Source organism: Pteropus vampyrus, unplaced genomic scaffold (assembly GCF_000151845.1).
Source record: "Pteropus vampyrus isolate Shadow unplaced genomic scaffold, Pvam_2.0 Scaffold61, whole genome shotgun sequence".
Lineage (NCBI taxonomy): Eukaryota > Metazoa > Chordata > Mammalia > Chiroptera > Pteropodidae > Pteropus > Pteropus vampyrus.
This window is the reverse complement of record NW_011888842.1, coordinates 2,661,126-2,676,885: the sequence shown is the minus strand read 5'-3', so window position 1 is coordinate 2,676,885 and position 15,760 is coordinate 2,661,126. Positions and strand designations below refer to the sequence as shown.

The window sequence follows — 15,760 nt, the reverse complement described above, 5'->3', positions numbered from 1 at the left end:
TTTTAAAATAACACATGCACATGGTTTAAAAAAAATTAATAAAAATTAGAGTAGAAAATAGGGCATAGTAAATGTTCCTCTCACCCTGACCTCAAGTCCCCCAGATTCTCCTAGAGACAACTGTTGTTAGCAGTGACTTAGGGCCATATATAAATTTTGATCTTTAAAGATGAAAAATGTGCTTTCTGCTCAGGAGAAATTCAACCCATGATGAATTGAAGTTACATCAATTGTAGGAATGGCTGAAGGAGTGTGAATGGTTGTGAATGGCAAGCAGAAGAGTCTGGGTTTTCTTTGAAAAGTCTTTGAATGGAGACCTATCGGACATGATCACAGAAATATATTGGAAATATGGCAGAGGAGAGACAGAAGGAGACTGTTGAGATGAGCCCAAGAGAGTTTGCTTAAGCCTCTGCATATGTGTGAAATTTTATGTTAAACCATGGGCTCAAAACTTACGTTAATATTTAACTTGCAGTAATTTCGTGCCAGGCCCCGTGTCAGGTACTTTACACCCACTTTTCAATTTAGTCGTCCCAATGCACTTCGGAACAGACATTCTTATTTATAACAAACACAGCTAGTCACGTGACGTATTCAAGATAGAATTAAGGTTCCTCCCTGCCCACAAGACCATGCAGGTGAACTCCTGCACAAACATGCCTTCCTCGTTGCGAGGTGTGTTTCCAGCCTCATTTTTTCCTGCCGTCCAGTGATCTACGTCTGCACTTTTTCCTCCTCAGAGATAGCCGACAAGATCTACAATCTGTACAATGGGTACACGAGTGGAAAGGAGCAGCAGACTGCCTACAACACGCTGATGGAGGTCTCGGCCTCGATGCTGTTCCGAGTCCAGCACCACTACAATTCGCACTACGAGAAGTTCGGCGACTTCGTCTGGAGGAGCGAGGACGAGCTGGGGCCCAGGTACGAGCGTGTCAGTGTGAGCCGAGGGGCGAGGTATCCTTGCTTCCATTTGACTTGACTTAACCCTGTTCCCCACAGGCCGAGAATGGGCCTTCACAAATAAATTAGGGTAGTAGTCACCTCAGTCGTGTCACAGCTAGATGGAGATGAGAAACGGGCAGGGAGAAAGAAAGAAGCTTGAGATTTGAGCTTCGCGGACTCTTGGAATGTCAGAGAAGAGAGACGCATCGGTGCTCTTTTGATCAATCACTCTCTTCATCCGACTTCCACCTCCAGTTCTAGAGATGGGAAACTTAGGCTCCTTGAGGGATGTGTCTCACCCAGGATCACCGAGGGGTGATAGGGTCATGGCCCCTGTTCCAGAGTTCCTCCCACTCTTCCATATTTCTTCCTTAGATTCACCTCTCACTGAAAATATATTTGAAAAGAAAGCACCGTATCATCTTATAAAGGGGAAAGTAGCACCATTGAACCTCAATAGAAAATTAAACCTAAACGTTCAACGCAATGGAAAAAAAAAACAAAGAAATCTGAGGTTTTCTGGAATGAAACTCGATAGTGAGCATGACTAAATACATTCATAAATTCAGCATGTATCAGGGCATGATTTTTGTCACCTGCAGTCACTTTGCCAACCCCTGTTCTAGGTGCCATGGAGGATTCAAACATAATTAAGACAGAGTTGCCATCTTCTGAAGCTGAATGAAGTAGTATATGAAGTGGTGGCTGCGTTTCATGCCTTGCATTTAACAACAATTCATTCATTTAATTATTCAGCATATACTCAGTATTACTTTTTTACAAGTTAGTGGTTGACCATGCAATAGTAAAAAGGTGGATCGGCCCCTACCTCCACATAGCTTACTGTTGCAGGTAATTAAACCAGAAATTGCAGAGAATAGGAATAGTAAGTGTCGTGAAGCAGAATATGGCCATTTACGGAGGTGAGGCATAGACACCTGGTCTAGGTAACCCAGTGAAGCCTTCCCAAGGGCTGAAACTCTGAGACCTAGAGGGTGACTAGGGGTCAGGCAGGTGGAGCTAGAGGAAGATTGGAGGGTTTGGGGAAGAGAGACTCACCTGGGAAATATTCAGAGGAGATAATATTACTTTAGAACCAGGTTCTTCTCTCAAATTTTAATAATTTGCCTGAAACATTTATACTTTTTGCCATATCACTATACCCTGTGTACTTATTCGTTGTATATTTCTTTCTTAGATTCGCTTCTTTTTGAAAATATATTTGAAAAGAAAGCACTCTATGATCTTGAAAAGGGGAAAGTAACACCATTTAACCTCAATCGAAAATTAAAGCTAAATATTCAACACAATGGAAAAAACAAGCAAACAAAAAACGATGTTCAATCCTGGCAGAACCCAAGGCTCTCCCTTTCAAAAGGAGTAAGCAAGTGTGAGGGAAGTGCTGCAGACACAGTTCTAGACCAAAACTTTTACTATTTTTTTTGTTTGTTTGTTTTGAGTCATCTGGAGGAAGGGAAAAGAATGAAAAAGGGAATCTAGCCATTTTTCCCAGCGTGATTCGTTGTCCTCTAATACTAGCTCTGTGATCATCTTGAGGACCACCTAAAATCCCTTCCTCTGCCCCAGGGGAAATCCTTCTACACGCTGGTACACACTGTGTGGAGGAACCGAAAGAATTTCCATGCAGTTGGAGCAAAATGTGTGACAGCAGGAGTGGTCAAAGATAAGAGGGGCAGATCAGCGGGGGCCAGTCCCCGAAAGCCTGCTAAGTAGTTGGGTTAAAGAGTTTGGATTATCTCCCTAGGGTAGTGGGAAGCTTGTCAAGTGTTTTTTACAGGGGAGCTGTATTATCAGATCTTCCAGAGGGAAAGATCACTCTGACTGCAGTTGGAAGCGTGGACTAGAGGGGTCCAGACAGGAGGGAAGCAGTGAGGCCCTAGAAGCTGTTGTGATGATAATTTAGGGGAGACAGTGTTGTGTTCTAGGGCAGAATGATGTCTGCGGCATTGGAGGGAATTGCATGAGTTCTTCAAATACTTAGTGGACAGTGCGTTGTGTTTTTAAAGGCTTTAAAATTACCCTGTAAGCTGGGCAAAGTAGGATAGCCTCTCCATTTATAAATGAGAAGGAATGGGAGGCCCCGTGGGGTTAAATGAGCTGCCCAGAGTGGCAGTTTTTTTATGGAATCTGGTTTTGCCCTGAGCTCTCACCCTGAGCCCTTAGAACACTTGCAGTAATACCCTTCCAAGGCTTTGAGGCCATCAGGGAAAGAGATGAGAGCTTGATCAAGGAATAAAAGGGACCTCTCCCTGGGTTGGGCCTTATCAGTTCTCTTGGGCCCTGGACTGTAATTTTTTTCCTTTCATGTGAAAGGAAGGTTCTTCAGAGAAAAGCTAAATTAAGAGGACAGGCAGAAGCACAGAGCCCCAGAAGAAAGCTGCTGCCTGAGTCGCCTCGGCTGCCATTTTACCTGTGGATGGGGGTTTGCGTGGAAGCTAAACCAGAGCTCCACTCCTGACTTTGTCTCTGCAGCCTTCTGGGATCCTTTGTGACCCAGGGCATAAATCTTCTGGAAAGGCTGCCTGGCTGTCCACAGAGACAGGACAGCGTTCTCAGTAACGGATTGTGATAACCTGCTAACCTCTGGCTAACTAGTCACCAGCTACTGTCAGCCAATCCCCATCCATGTCACACAACTTCCTCCTCTTTTGGTCTTTCTGGTCTCTGGAAGGCATCTGACATTCCTCCAACATGCCACACTGGCATGTCAAAAGGAATCAGGGCAGATGCATTCTAATTCATCCTGGCACTGCTACTAAACTCACTTTGCATCCTTGGGCTCTGGTCCTCTCTGGCCCTCAGTCTCCTATAAAATGATCAGGATGAGCTGATATAGTGGTACTTCCTTTTTTTTTCTGGCAGTGGAAAATTTGTTTCCTAAATAAATCTTACTTAGAGTCCTAGATCTTAGCTAGAGTGTCATCTCCTTAGAATATCCTTAATATTTCTATTCATTCACTCTATCACACCCTCCTGTTTTAAGTTTCTGCGTTGTACCTACTGGTTTTAGTATCCTATACTGCATATGTCTTCACTTATGTGTTATCTCTCTTCCCCATTACAATGTCAATTTATATGTAGCTAGTGATCCTTTATGTCCTATTCATTCATTCTGGTAAGTAGGTGCTAAATCATTACCTGTTGAATAGTTGGATAACTGGATAGTCGATGTGTGCACCAGATGACTATAGAGTTGTTCTGGTAAAAGTTAGACTGGGGTGGTTTGGAGCCTCACCTCCTGGGGTTCCTCTTCAATTCCCCTCCAGTACCCAGTGACAGATAGGTCTCTCTGAGCTATCAAGGACCTTTAGATCACAGTTGGAAACAGTTGAATTTCATGAACTCTAAGGTCTTTGTAGCTTAAAAATAGCATCCTAAATAAATACAGTTTTCTTGCAAGTAGTAAGAGACTTGAGGAGACGTCACTTCATTAATTTATTGATTTATTGGTTCATTTAATGTGTTCACTATGTGCCAGATGCCATGCCATAGGCTGGAAATACCCGAGTGAAGAAGACAGCTTCTGTCATTACAAAGCTCAACATCTAGTGAGAAAAAGATGGGTCAGCAGGCAGTTGTAGTGTAACATGGCACAAGAAGCATGCTATGAAAAGAGGTTAGGAGGTGTGTTTTAGAGCAGTGCTTCTCACACTTTAACCTGCATGAGAATTGCCTGCAGGCCTTATTAAAATTCAAACCAACTCAGTGGTCCGGGATGGGCCTGAGACCCTGCGTTTCTAGCAAGCTCTTAGGTGATGTCAGTGTTTCAGGTTCAGAAACATATCTTTGAGTGACGAGGTTCTGGATGCTGAGAGCTGGTGCAGAGCTGGAGCTCAAGGAAGCATTTCTGCAGAAGGAAGTAAAGTGTGTGCTTAGAATTAAAAGATGGCTAGGAATCCTCTAGGTTGAAGCTGGAGAATGTTCTCATCGAAAGGAGCAACCAGTGCAGACAAGAAAGGGCCAGGCCAGAGAATATACTGCAGTTGAGAACCATAAATCTCACTGGGCAGAGAGTTCAAGGTTAGAGGGTAAAGGGGCACTGGGGGGGCGGTGGGGGGAAGCCGGAGAGTTCAGCAGCGATCAAATCGCAATGGCTCTTATGGATTTTGTTCTTTCTCTCAAAAGCTAGGTCAAGTTTCTGAACAGGGGAGCGATTTGAGCAGACGTGCCATTGCCTCTCAAAGGTTAGCAAAACGTGTGTGTGTGCGGAAACTCAAAGTGGAAAGAAGAGAGAGCAAGACTGCCCCCAAGCCAGGAGCCTTGGGCTCATGTCCTGGCTCTGCCACCCACTTGCTGTGTGACCTTGGACAAATTCCATGTCATTCTGGGCTGCGTTTATTACATAAAAGGGCTGGTCTCCAAAGCCAAAGACCCAGCAAACCCTGGAGGACAGAGACCAGAGAGCGGGCATGCCGTTAGTGTCCTTTCACCTCCAGCCTCGTACCTCCTGTGGCCTGGGGACCTCGGGTGGCTGGAGTGATAAGAACATTTCCGAGGAGCACATCATGGGATGAGCTCTAGTAGGATTCCCTTAGTCTGTAATCATCAGACCCTCGGATCTATTGTCACATACCCCCATAACATTTAGAGACAAAAGGGCATCACTTACCTCTGCCTAATAAATCTGTCAGACCAATGTCCTCCAGAGCCTGGTTCCCGTGACAACAACAGATTACTTCAAACAGCTGCTCAGAGAAGACCTGCTGGCACCCAGCTGTCCCAGCCATACGGTTACTATTAGGAGATTTGAAAAACTGAGCTCATAGGTGGCCAGAGACCAGAATTTTCTTCAGTCAGAACATCCTTGACTACTCTTGGGCTTCTTTATCTTCTCAGTTATATTTGACTGAAATGATAGAGTAGGGAGAAGAGACTAAGTACTAGAAGAGATTTTGTTTCAGTGGAACTGATCTATCTCGACTAAGAATGGTATATTTATGATGTCAGCCCCTCTTTTATCCATGGCAGGCATTGTTAATAGATCACAGAAACCATCACGGGCTTGGTCAGCCTGGGATCTTTCTCAACATAAGCAGACAGGAAGCTTTTCCCGTCTGAGGAGTTGGCACATTCTGTGAACACAGTAGGCTGTGTCCTTAGTGAAAATAGTCAAGCCTGGGTTGTCACTGTGTAGTCTTTCAGTTCAAGATTTCATGAGCTCCTTCCTTAGATATCTTGAATTAACTCTCTTGCAGTTTCTAGGACATTGGGAAAAAGAGCAGACTTAGGCTTCCAGGGCCATATTCTTATAATCTTGGGTGCATTTTAAATTTTTTTTCTTTATATTTTGACATTGCTAGAATCAAGATGGATTATGCACAGTGAGTATGCACATTAAGTGTTGTATTCTTTCTTCTTGATAGGCTGTTTTTAAATCAATGACAACTCTTATAATTGAAGATATCTTAGAATGGATAAGTCCAAACAACACACGCTATGACTTTGAATAGGTATCCCATATATCAGTTTCCCCACTGATAATATAGCAAAATTGTTTATTATCTTGAATTTTCCATTAGTTCCAAACTGAAATAGTTTTGAGTTAGTTGAGACTCAACTCATTCTTACCATCAGTTTAGGAATGACTTCTTGGGAAAGTCTCATGGTTTCTTGCAAGAGAATGAGGAGGAAACAAAGCCAAATGTAAATATTTTCACTAGTCACCTTAAAATCACATTTTAAACCTAGCGTTGAGGATATATATGCAGGGAGAGTAACTGGGCTTCTGGTGTTCTCTTTAGTGCAGGTGGTCTGAGATTAAATTTGATGGGAATTTATTCTGAAAGAAATTCCAGCGAACTACTGGGAAGCCATAAAACCATGGTTTCCTTGCACAGATTCATCATACCAACTTTAAAATATACGTGTATGGAAGCATGTTTTCAAAGTGGAGATACCTTTGCCGTATGTTGTTCTAAAAGTAATTCTTGCTCCTTCTGGAACATTCAAATGATTCAGATGTACATAAAATGGAAAGTGGAAAATCCGCACCTCTGAACCCTATAATCCCAGCCCAGAGATAAAACCGTCACCGGTGGCTCATACCTTTCCAGATACAGATACAACACTGATAGGCACGTGAGTAGGGAAACTGACACAGACTTAAGGACATGTCCGCTTCTACAACCACAGCTCCATTTCCACCACCTCTGCTACGTTTAACAAGTATATACACTGTGTTCTTTTATCCGACTGTTTACACTTAACAATACAAGCCTTTTCCTAGGGATTCGTATGTAAATATGTTGCCTTTTTGAAGGGCCCTTTAGCCATGCACTTAGATAAATGTAGTCCTCCGTTAAAGACCAACTAGGTTTCTTCTAACTTCTTTGCTATTATAAACAAATCTCTTTATACATTCAATCTGGTCCACTTGCCTGATTATTTCCTTAGGTCTACATGCTGCTCTTGTGACATTTGATCCCCTTTATTAACCCCTGCCGGAGAAATGCTATGTTTTGAAAGCGAAGGACTGAGAATTTCCCCAGTTCAAGTTAATTCACCCTTATTAATTATGAGACAGTGTACAGCAACTGATTCTTCTGGACAATCAGTTGCTGTACATTGTCTAAAAAGCAGGTAGTAAATATTAGTTGAGCGACTCTTATGGGTCCAGTCGTTTATATCTCACATCGTCTCCTGAACAATTGATTTTGAAGTTTAAGCCACAGAGAGTAAAGTAAATTGTTCAAGGTTACACAGCTAATAAGTGTCAGAGTCCAAATGCAAAACATTGTCTTCCGATATCAAACCAGTGTCCTGTCCATCATAACACATGGTGTCCCAATATATGCGTACAACTGAGGGAGGCGTACTATGAGTCTCAACAGACAAACAAACAGAATGCTTTAGCAACAAAGGGAAAAACATGATTTATGAAAGCTGGGACGGTCTGGAAGCCCTCATGGAGATGACACTGTAGCATGACTTTGAAGCATGATTAGACCTCAATGAACATAGTTCTCTCATCTTAAGAACTCAATGTTTTTTTCAGTTGTGTCATACCAGGTTCATTGGTGAAGTGCTCATCAGATGCTCAGCAGATGGTCTTTCTCTGTGAGTCAATCCCCTAATTCCTTTTAGACTAAAAACAAACAAAAATAACAAAAGATCTACGTCAGGCCCCACTACTATTAGAATCTGCTATGATCTGAATGTTTGTGTCTCTCCCCAAAATCTCGTTGAAACCTAATCCCCAATGTGATGATGTTAGGAGGTAGAACATGAGGTCATGAGATGGAGCCTTCATGAATGGGCTCAATGCTCTTAAAATTGAAACCCCAGAGAGATCCTTTGCTTCTTTCATCAAATGAGGACACAGTGAGAAAGTGCCATCTATGAACCAGGAAGTGGGCCCTCACCCCACCGCCCCACATCGTATCTGCCGGTGCCATGATCCTGAACTTCCCAGCATCCAAAACTGTAAGAAGAGAATTTCTGTTGTTTATAAGCTAGCTCATCTGTGGTATTTTGTTCAAGCAGCCCGAATAGACTAAGACAGACTCCTTGAGTCGATCATCTCCAGTGAGGGGGAGCCCACTGGAAATATGGAAGGACTCATTCTACATTTAGAGTTTTTGATTCCATTGAGTCAAAATTTGCCTTCTGTCATTTTGGCTTCATCAGTAATATTTGGGAGCCTTGCAGCAGAGGTCTGAGATCTCATTCTCTCACTCTGTTAACCCTGGTCAAATCATATGACCAGCCTGAGGCTCACTTTTACTATCTGAAGACTGGGAATAAAGTGCACACTTTAGAATCGGGGTGAGAATTACATTTAAGATGATGTTGTGTAGGTTTCTGGCACACAGTAGTACTCAATCAATCATAGTCATTATCATCTCTGACCCTCAGTTTTTCCCCACCACTTATCTTCAGTTCCTAGAACATCATAACAATTTTCCTAAGTACCCGCTTCACGTTCCATGCCTGCTTTGAGCAGTTCTTCAGAAGACTTGCTTTCGAGATGCCCTTCAGCATCATGATCCAGCTGCAGTTTGCATATGCCTCTCTTACCAGAAGTGACTGGGGCGCTCCAGATGTGGCCTGACCAGGGCAGCATGAATGAAATCCTTACTCCTCTTAACCTGTCCTCCCCACTTCTGGAGGTGGTTTTCCAGTTTTTTGCAAGCACGTCCTGCCCTCGATTCTCATGAAGCTCGAGGTCAGCTAACACAGACATTTAAGCTCAACTCAAGGAGGCAGGGAGGAGGGAGAGAGGCCAACAGGAATGTGTCCTTATTGCCCTTCTCTTTCTCTCCATTCCAAGGACGTCTTAGAAATTAGGTCTCTGTCAATAGCTGACAGGGTAGTAAGGCCGGGAATAGAATAGTTGGTCAGAAGTTCTACAGTTCCTGGCAAAGTAGCATTTGATCCCAGCTCCTGACTCCTGCATGAGCCTTCCCTGTCTCAATCTCACCTGCTAATACAACCATAAATTAGTGTGCAGTGTCTGTCTTTCATGTCTGGCTTCCTGTCCCAGTGGACTTGAGTCCTGTCTACAGTGGGGAAGATTTCATTTCTGGTATTTAAGAAAAGTGGTCACTCTGACCTACGATCTCTCCCTCTAGGGAAAACTTGGAGCATCCCTGGCCTTCGATTTATGTGTCTCTTATCACCTGCAGTTTATTACCCAGCATTCTCGCCATTTGTCTCTCACACCCCCTCCTCCTGTTTAGCCTTTGAACACCTCAGGTCCGTATCTTCATGGCTCCACCCTCTGAATTCTTCTGTCTTCGTTGTCTAAACGCAAACCAAGGTGCTGAGGCATCACGTGTGGTCGAAAAAGAGCAGGAAACAGTTAAGCAAACTGACATTGGGGTGGTGCCTATGGCATGCAGGTTCCTGTACTGGATTTCTGTGAGCAGCCATTTCATTTCAGCCTATCAAAAGCCTTACAAGATGTGCATCTCCATGCCATTTCACAGATGATGAAACAGACTCATGGAGAAGTGACTTGCCCTGATGGACTCTGATGCCAGTGTGCTTTCTATTATAGTATGCTACTCTGAACCTGGGCTAACATTTAGTGAGAGCTAAGCAAATTCCTCAGGTCATCTTATCCTCCCTAAAATGCTGTTATTATTCCTATTTTACCAATGTGGTAGCTAAGAGTTAGTGGCGTTGAGGAACTTGCCGATGTCTCACATAGGCATTAAGTTATAGAGCTAAGGTTGAATGCGAGGCTTCAGAGCCAGATATTTCATCTCTGCTCTGTACAATCAGGAGCCCTGGCTCTAGCTTTGCCTTTGTCACTAAGCTGTTTCTCTAGGCAAATTATTTTCTCACTCCAAACCTTAGTTCCCCCATCTGAACAAAAGGAGGTTTGGTCCAGTTGAGTTCCAGGATTCTCTCAGAGGAAGTGGCTAGGCCTGTGAAGACAAAACATTTGGGCATATTGGAGGAATTGCCCTTTCTAGCCTAATTTTGTTTTTGTGGCTTATTTTTGTGACTGTCTGGATCAGACAATGATTCTCCATTGCCCCACAAATAAAATACTTCACCATGGCATAGAAAAGTCTGAATAGACTGATCTTTGCCAACTGTCTGGTGTCTTACCCATTCTTTGCACTGACCATTTTAAACAACTGGTGGTTTCTGTTGTCTCCAGTCTAATTTCAGAGGAGCTATTCCCTCTGCTTCCCCATCTACCTCAAAAATTTAATTATTAAAGACCTAGCTTAGATGTTACATCCTCTAAGAAGACTTCTCTGAGCCCCAAAACTAATAATTAGATGTCCACTCTAGATATTTCCATAGCACCCAGCATTCTGTGCTTAAACTAGAGGCTGTTACTATTTTTGTGTGTCTATCTCCCACTGTTGACTTATAGATACCCGAGTTTTAAACCAGTACACGAATAATGATGCTGGTGGTGGCGGCAGTGGTGCTGATGTTGGCAATACTTTCTAACACAAATGAGGTCTTTACTAGGTGCCAAACACTTTCCTAAGAGTTTTACATGCATGAACTTACTTAATCTTCGCTATAACTCTAGGAGGTAGGCAAATGTTATTCCCTTTTTTAAAAGAGAAAACAGAAAAAGTAGCTCTTTAAAGACATGGAGCAAACAAGCAAACCAGGACCCCTAAGAACAATGACGGGAAACACTGAACACCTGGATGTGTTCTCTCTGCCTCGTTTCTTGCTGTTAGTCTTGTCCTCCCCCAGTTCAGTTTTCCTCAAGGCAACCCGAAGTGTTTTTGAACCGTCTAGCTCTGAACCTGTTACTTCGCTTCTGGAAACACTTCAGTAACTCCCCTACTTACTCCCAAGAAAATAATCATAGGTAACGTTTATTGAGGGCTTATTATAGATTTATTAGTACTTTCTTGATTTTGAAAATTACCCTTTGTGATAGATACAGTAGAGCTATCACTACCATTTTATGGGTAAGGAAATGGAGACGCAACTGGTTAATTTCTATCAATATCACAGAATTAGTAAGTGGCCGAGCTGGGATTTGAACCTAAGCAGTCAGGTTCGAGAACCCACATGGCGTTCCATTACTTTATCCACTGGTTTCTAAGCACCAATGGCCTGGCCCCTGCCACTTCTCCATTTCTCAGTGCATTCCCACTTGCACACTGGATTCCCGCCGTAAATCCTCAGAAGGTCCGTGCAATCCCTTATCTCTGCCTTTACCTGTGCCTCCTGCTATGCCTTTGCCATCTTCATTACCTGACTTCTACTCATTTATGAGACTCAACGCAAGTTCCCCTTCTATTAGGATGTCTTCTCGGATGTCCCCAGAGCTACGAGGCACCCTCCTGTTTTCCCACAGGTCCCATGCCTCCTTTTATCACCGCTCTTGCCACCTGTGTTGTAACTTTTAATTTGTCCATCTTTACCACTGGATGGGGAACTCAGCCATGTAATAAATGCTCAGTAAATGAGCAACCAATGGCTTTATCCCTTTAACTTCTCAACAGCCCTATTTTTCAAGTGAAGAAACAAGCTTAGAAACATTAAGTTTCCCAAGGACATGGAGCTATTAAGGAACAGAGCAAGAACTCAAAGGAGGAGGGGTGAGACATAAACTCCTCAGCTCCTCTTGGGGGGCTCCTGCCAGAGGGAAGAGCGGCAACTCACCTCAAACGTGATTATGGAGCTATGAATTCTTGTCACCATAGGAAATATTCTACCCAAGTCGTGAATTACATAAAGAAGACTTTTTGAAAGGCACCTCATAAATCATGCCCACAAAATGTACACACATAAGACTGGCCCTTTTCCAGCCGCCACACAGGTGCCTAACACAGTCCCCCATTTGTGGGGTCTGTTGTCATAAAAAGTCCTACCTCCTGGGGTCTCAGAGGGACATGGAGAAGACAACAGGAGAGAGCCTGTAGTTTAGCCTCTCAGGATTCCTGGACATCTGGAATATGCTAAGATGCAGAGAAAAGTAGATTCCACCCAAGGACATATGGACAGTGACACTGACTTGTGGTATCACCTGGGGAAAGGACATTCCTTTCCCTCTCTAAGCCTCAGTTTCCACATCTTTAATGTGAGTAGGTTAGACAAGGTTATTGGTTCTCAGCTGGGCTGATTTTGCTCCCCAGAGGACATTTGGCAATGTCTAGAGACAATTTTATTGTTATGACTGAGGTGGAGTCCGCTATTAGCATCTGCTGGGTAAAGACCCAGGGGTGATGCTGAACTTCCAACAAAACAGCTCCCACAACAAAGAATTATCCAGTCCGAATGCAATAGTCCTGTCATTGAGAACCCCCAGACTAGATGATCTCAGAGATCCTTGCTAGCCTTAATTTCCTGTGCAACCGTCAGATGTCCCCATGGGTCTTCTCTCTGGTGCTGGATAAAGGGTTCTAGATAAGTTACTAATGATGATCACCACAGTACAGAGTGATTTCTCGCTTAGATTAGTGATTAGTATGACCTTGATCCTGAAACATCATCATAACAATTCTTTATAACAGTAGCTGTCATTTAGCGGGAGCTTACTCTCTACCAGGCTTTGGGCATTTCTCATAGTTAATCTCACGACCAACTTAGGAAGGTAAGACCACCATCACTATTTCAGAGATGAGAAAAATGAGAAGTTTTGATTTGGGTCATACGTACTAAGGCTTTGACACAAGATTTCCAAATTTCCTGACTGTGAGAAAAGAATATAAGAGAATTAAGGAAACATGAAAGCGGACCGTTGGAGAGATACTTGTAGGTAGTCAAGCCTAATTCCAAATGCCCAGCTCCAATGGTCAACTTGATGTTTGACGTCGATCAAGTAATTTCATTCCCCTGAACCTTGGGCTTCACACTTACTTATTGTGAGTAGAAAGAATGATGTGTATGGGCTGTTCTAAAGATAAAATAACATTTTTAAAATGTATGTAAAGTACCTATCCAATTTCTAGCACTTTTAAATGTCAATACATTTTAGTCATTATTGTCGTTGTTGTTTATCATTATTGTAATAATTTCCACTTGGTCAGAATCCAAGGGCTGGTGACCTTCTCACTCCGAGGACTTTCATATCTTAGAACTGAAAATGCTAGGTCAAAAGTGATACCTCTTTTTCATTCTTTACTTATTGCACAATGGAAGAGGACAGGTTCTAGGGTGATTTTTGAATAAGTGATTGAAATACCACACTCAGGTCAGGAATGGATAGGAAATTGGTGGGACAAGAAGTCCTCATTTGTCTGTCGACCTTTATCACCACTCAAAGGCTTAACCCTTGATCTGGGCTTCTCCCTACATCACTGCCTCCTCCTACTTTTCAGGAAGGCCCACCTGATCCTGCGGCGGCTGGAGAGAGTGAGCAGCCACTGTTCTAGCCTCCTGCGAAGCGCCTACATCCAGAGCCGTGTGGACACCGTGCCCTACCTTTTCTGCCGCAGCGAGGAGGTCCGGCCTGCGGGTATGGTGTGGTACAGCATCCTCAAGGACACCAAAATCACGTGCGAGGAGAAGATGGTGTCCATGGCCCGAAACACGTATGGGGAGTCCAAGGGCCGGTGAGGGAGGGCAGCACCCTCCGTGAGCACAGAGACCCTCCGTGGGAGAGGGCGCAGTACTCTCATGGACCCTGGGGCCTGGGTGGGCTGGGGGACAGCTGAGGATGGGCTTGGCAAGTGAGGCTTGCCAGCAAGGCCAAAGCAAACTCTTTCTCTTGTGGATAGCCGACAGAGAACTTTGTAACCACTGGAATTATCCATTTTTCTCTATCTTTTATTTTTTCTAAGATATTATTTGACTCTATCGAAGTCTCTCCTTTTTAAACGTTTTCTTATGGATGGCGGTCAATTCAAGGCAGGACCTTTCAGGTGGAGACCAAGCGGCCTTTCCTCTTCCTCCTTCCTGCTGCCACACTCAGCTTCCCTCCTGCCATGGACCCCGGAGGAGACCTAGGAGAGACAATTGGACCTCTTCAGCATCAGGAAGGAGACCCCTAGGATTATTGCAGTGAGGAAGCTTGGGTCTTTAGGACTTTTTTTTTTTTTTCAGATGTTATTGAGTTTGCAGGACCCCTGCCTCTTCCTGCTACCTGTGGGTCTGCCCAGAGTCTCTGCAGGACTTTCCATGCATTAAAAATTCCTATTGTCTCTCTTTCTGCTTGGTTAGTGTTTCTTACCATTGGGGGAACCTCTGTTTATTCACTCAACAAATATTTATTGTTGATCTATTATATGCCAGTCACTGGGCATGGAACTAAAGACAGAGAAGCTTCCTGCTCTCAGGGAACTTATCAGCCAATGGAATTATAGAAAAGCAATCTGGTGATTTCAGGCTATTGTAGGGGAAGAATGGAGGTTCTTTGAACTCTTCGTTGGGTCGTTAAACAAACTGGAGGGGTTCTGAAATGCTTTCTTAAGAAAGCAGTACCTAAGTTCAAAGGATAAGGAGGAATGAGCCATACAGGATGAAGAAGGATGAGATTTACTCCAGGCAGATGGGACAACATGAGCAGAAGTCCAGAGATAAGAGAAAATGTAATTCATTAAAGAGCTGAAAGCACTTTCATTGAGAATAAAGATTGAAGTAGGAAGTAGCAAGAGGTAAGGTTGGGATCTAGGAAGAGCTAGGGAAGGCTTGGACAAAAAGTTTGACAGCATTTGAAGTACCTGAGAGCCACTCTAGAACTTTAACAAGGGAGTGAAATGGTCAGCTTACTCTTTGTGAAAAACCACTCTAGCTACAGGATGAAGGTTGGACTGGAGAAAGCCCCAAAGAGAGGGTGAGGGACTGTTGTCATTTTCCAGGCAAGAGGTGACGGCAGTTTGGATCCTGTGATCATGTGATACAGTCACATGTGATCATGTGATACAGGCAGTTTGGATCCTGTGATACAGTCCACCTTTGAAATCTTTTAAATGACAATTGAACTGCTTCTAATGTGTGACTTAGAAGGGTAATGGGTACAAAGCAGCATTATAGATTCCTAACATCCTGGCATTAGCTCAGAGAAGCTAGCTGACTAAAAAGTGGCATATAGGTCAAGTATTTCATAATGCAAGGAAGACACCTATTAAAGAGAAGAGAGTAGGGCACTATAGGGAGTCAGAGAGAAAAAGATACTGAATATCAGTAGAGATAAGCAGTTAGAAATATGCCTACTTCTCAATGCTGATGAGTGCTGGTAGATCAACAGTTCTATTCCTGAAAATCTAGGGTTGTTTCCACCACCACATTGCCCCCTCTTCCTCAGACTTTAATACACATGTGGAAACAAGGCAAAAGGAGATTCTTCCAAATGACTCAAGTACCTAGAGATCTACTCAACTTCCTACACTTTAAGCTCAAAGGTGCTCTTTCAAGAAGTTGT

The 15,760-nt window shown here is 43.5% G+C and overlaps 1 protein-coding gene across 1 annotated transcript in view; it reads left to right on the top strand.

The window, feature by feature from the left end:
* Window positions 1-14,544, top strand: part of ASTN2 (astrotactin 2) — an 843,256-nt gene extending 828,712 nt beyond the window's left edge. The window contains exons 22-23 of the mRNA XM_023531046.1: window positions 744-927; window positions 13,719-14,544. Coding sequence (XP_023386814.1) covers window positions 744-927; window positions 13,719-13,956 — 422 coding nt within the window. The 3' untranslated portion in view covers window positions 13,957-14,544. The remainder of the gene's footprint in view (window positions 1-743; window positions 928-13,718) is intronic.
* The last annotated feature ends 1,216 nt before the right edge of the window (window positions 14,545-15,760 follow it).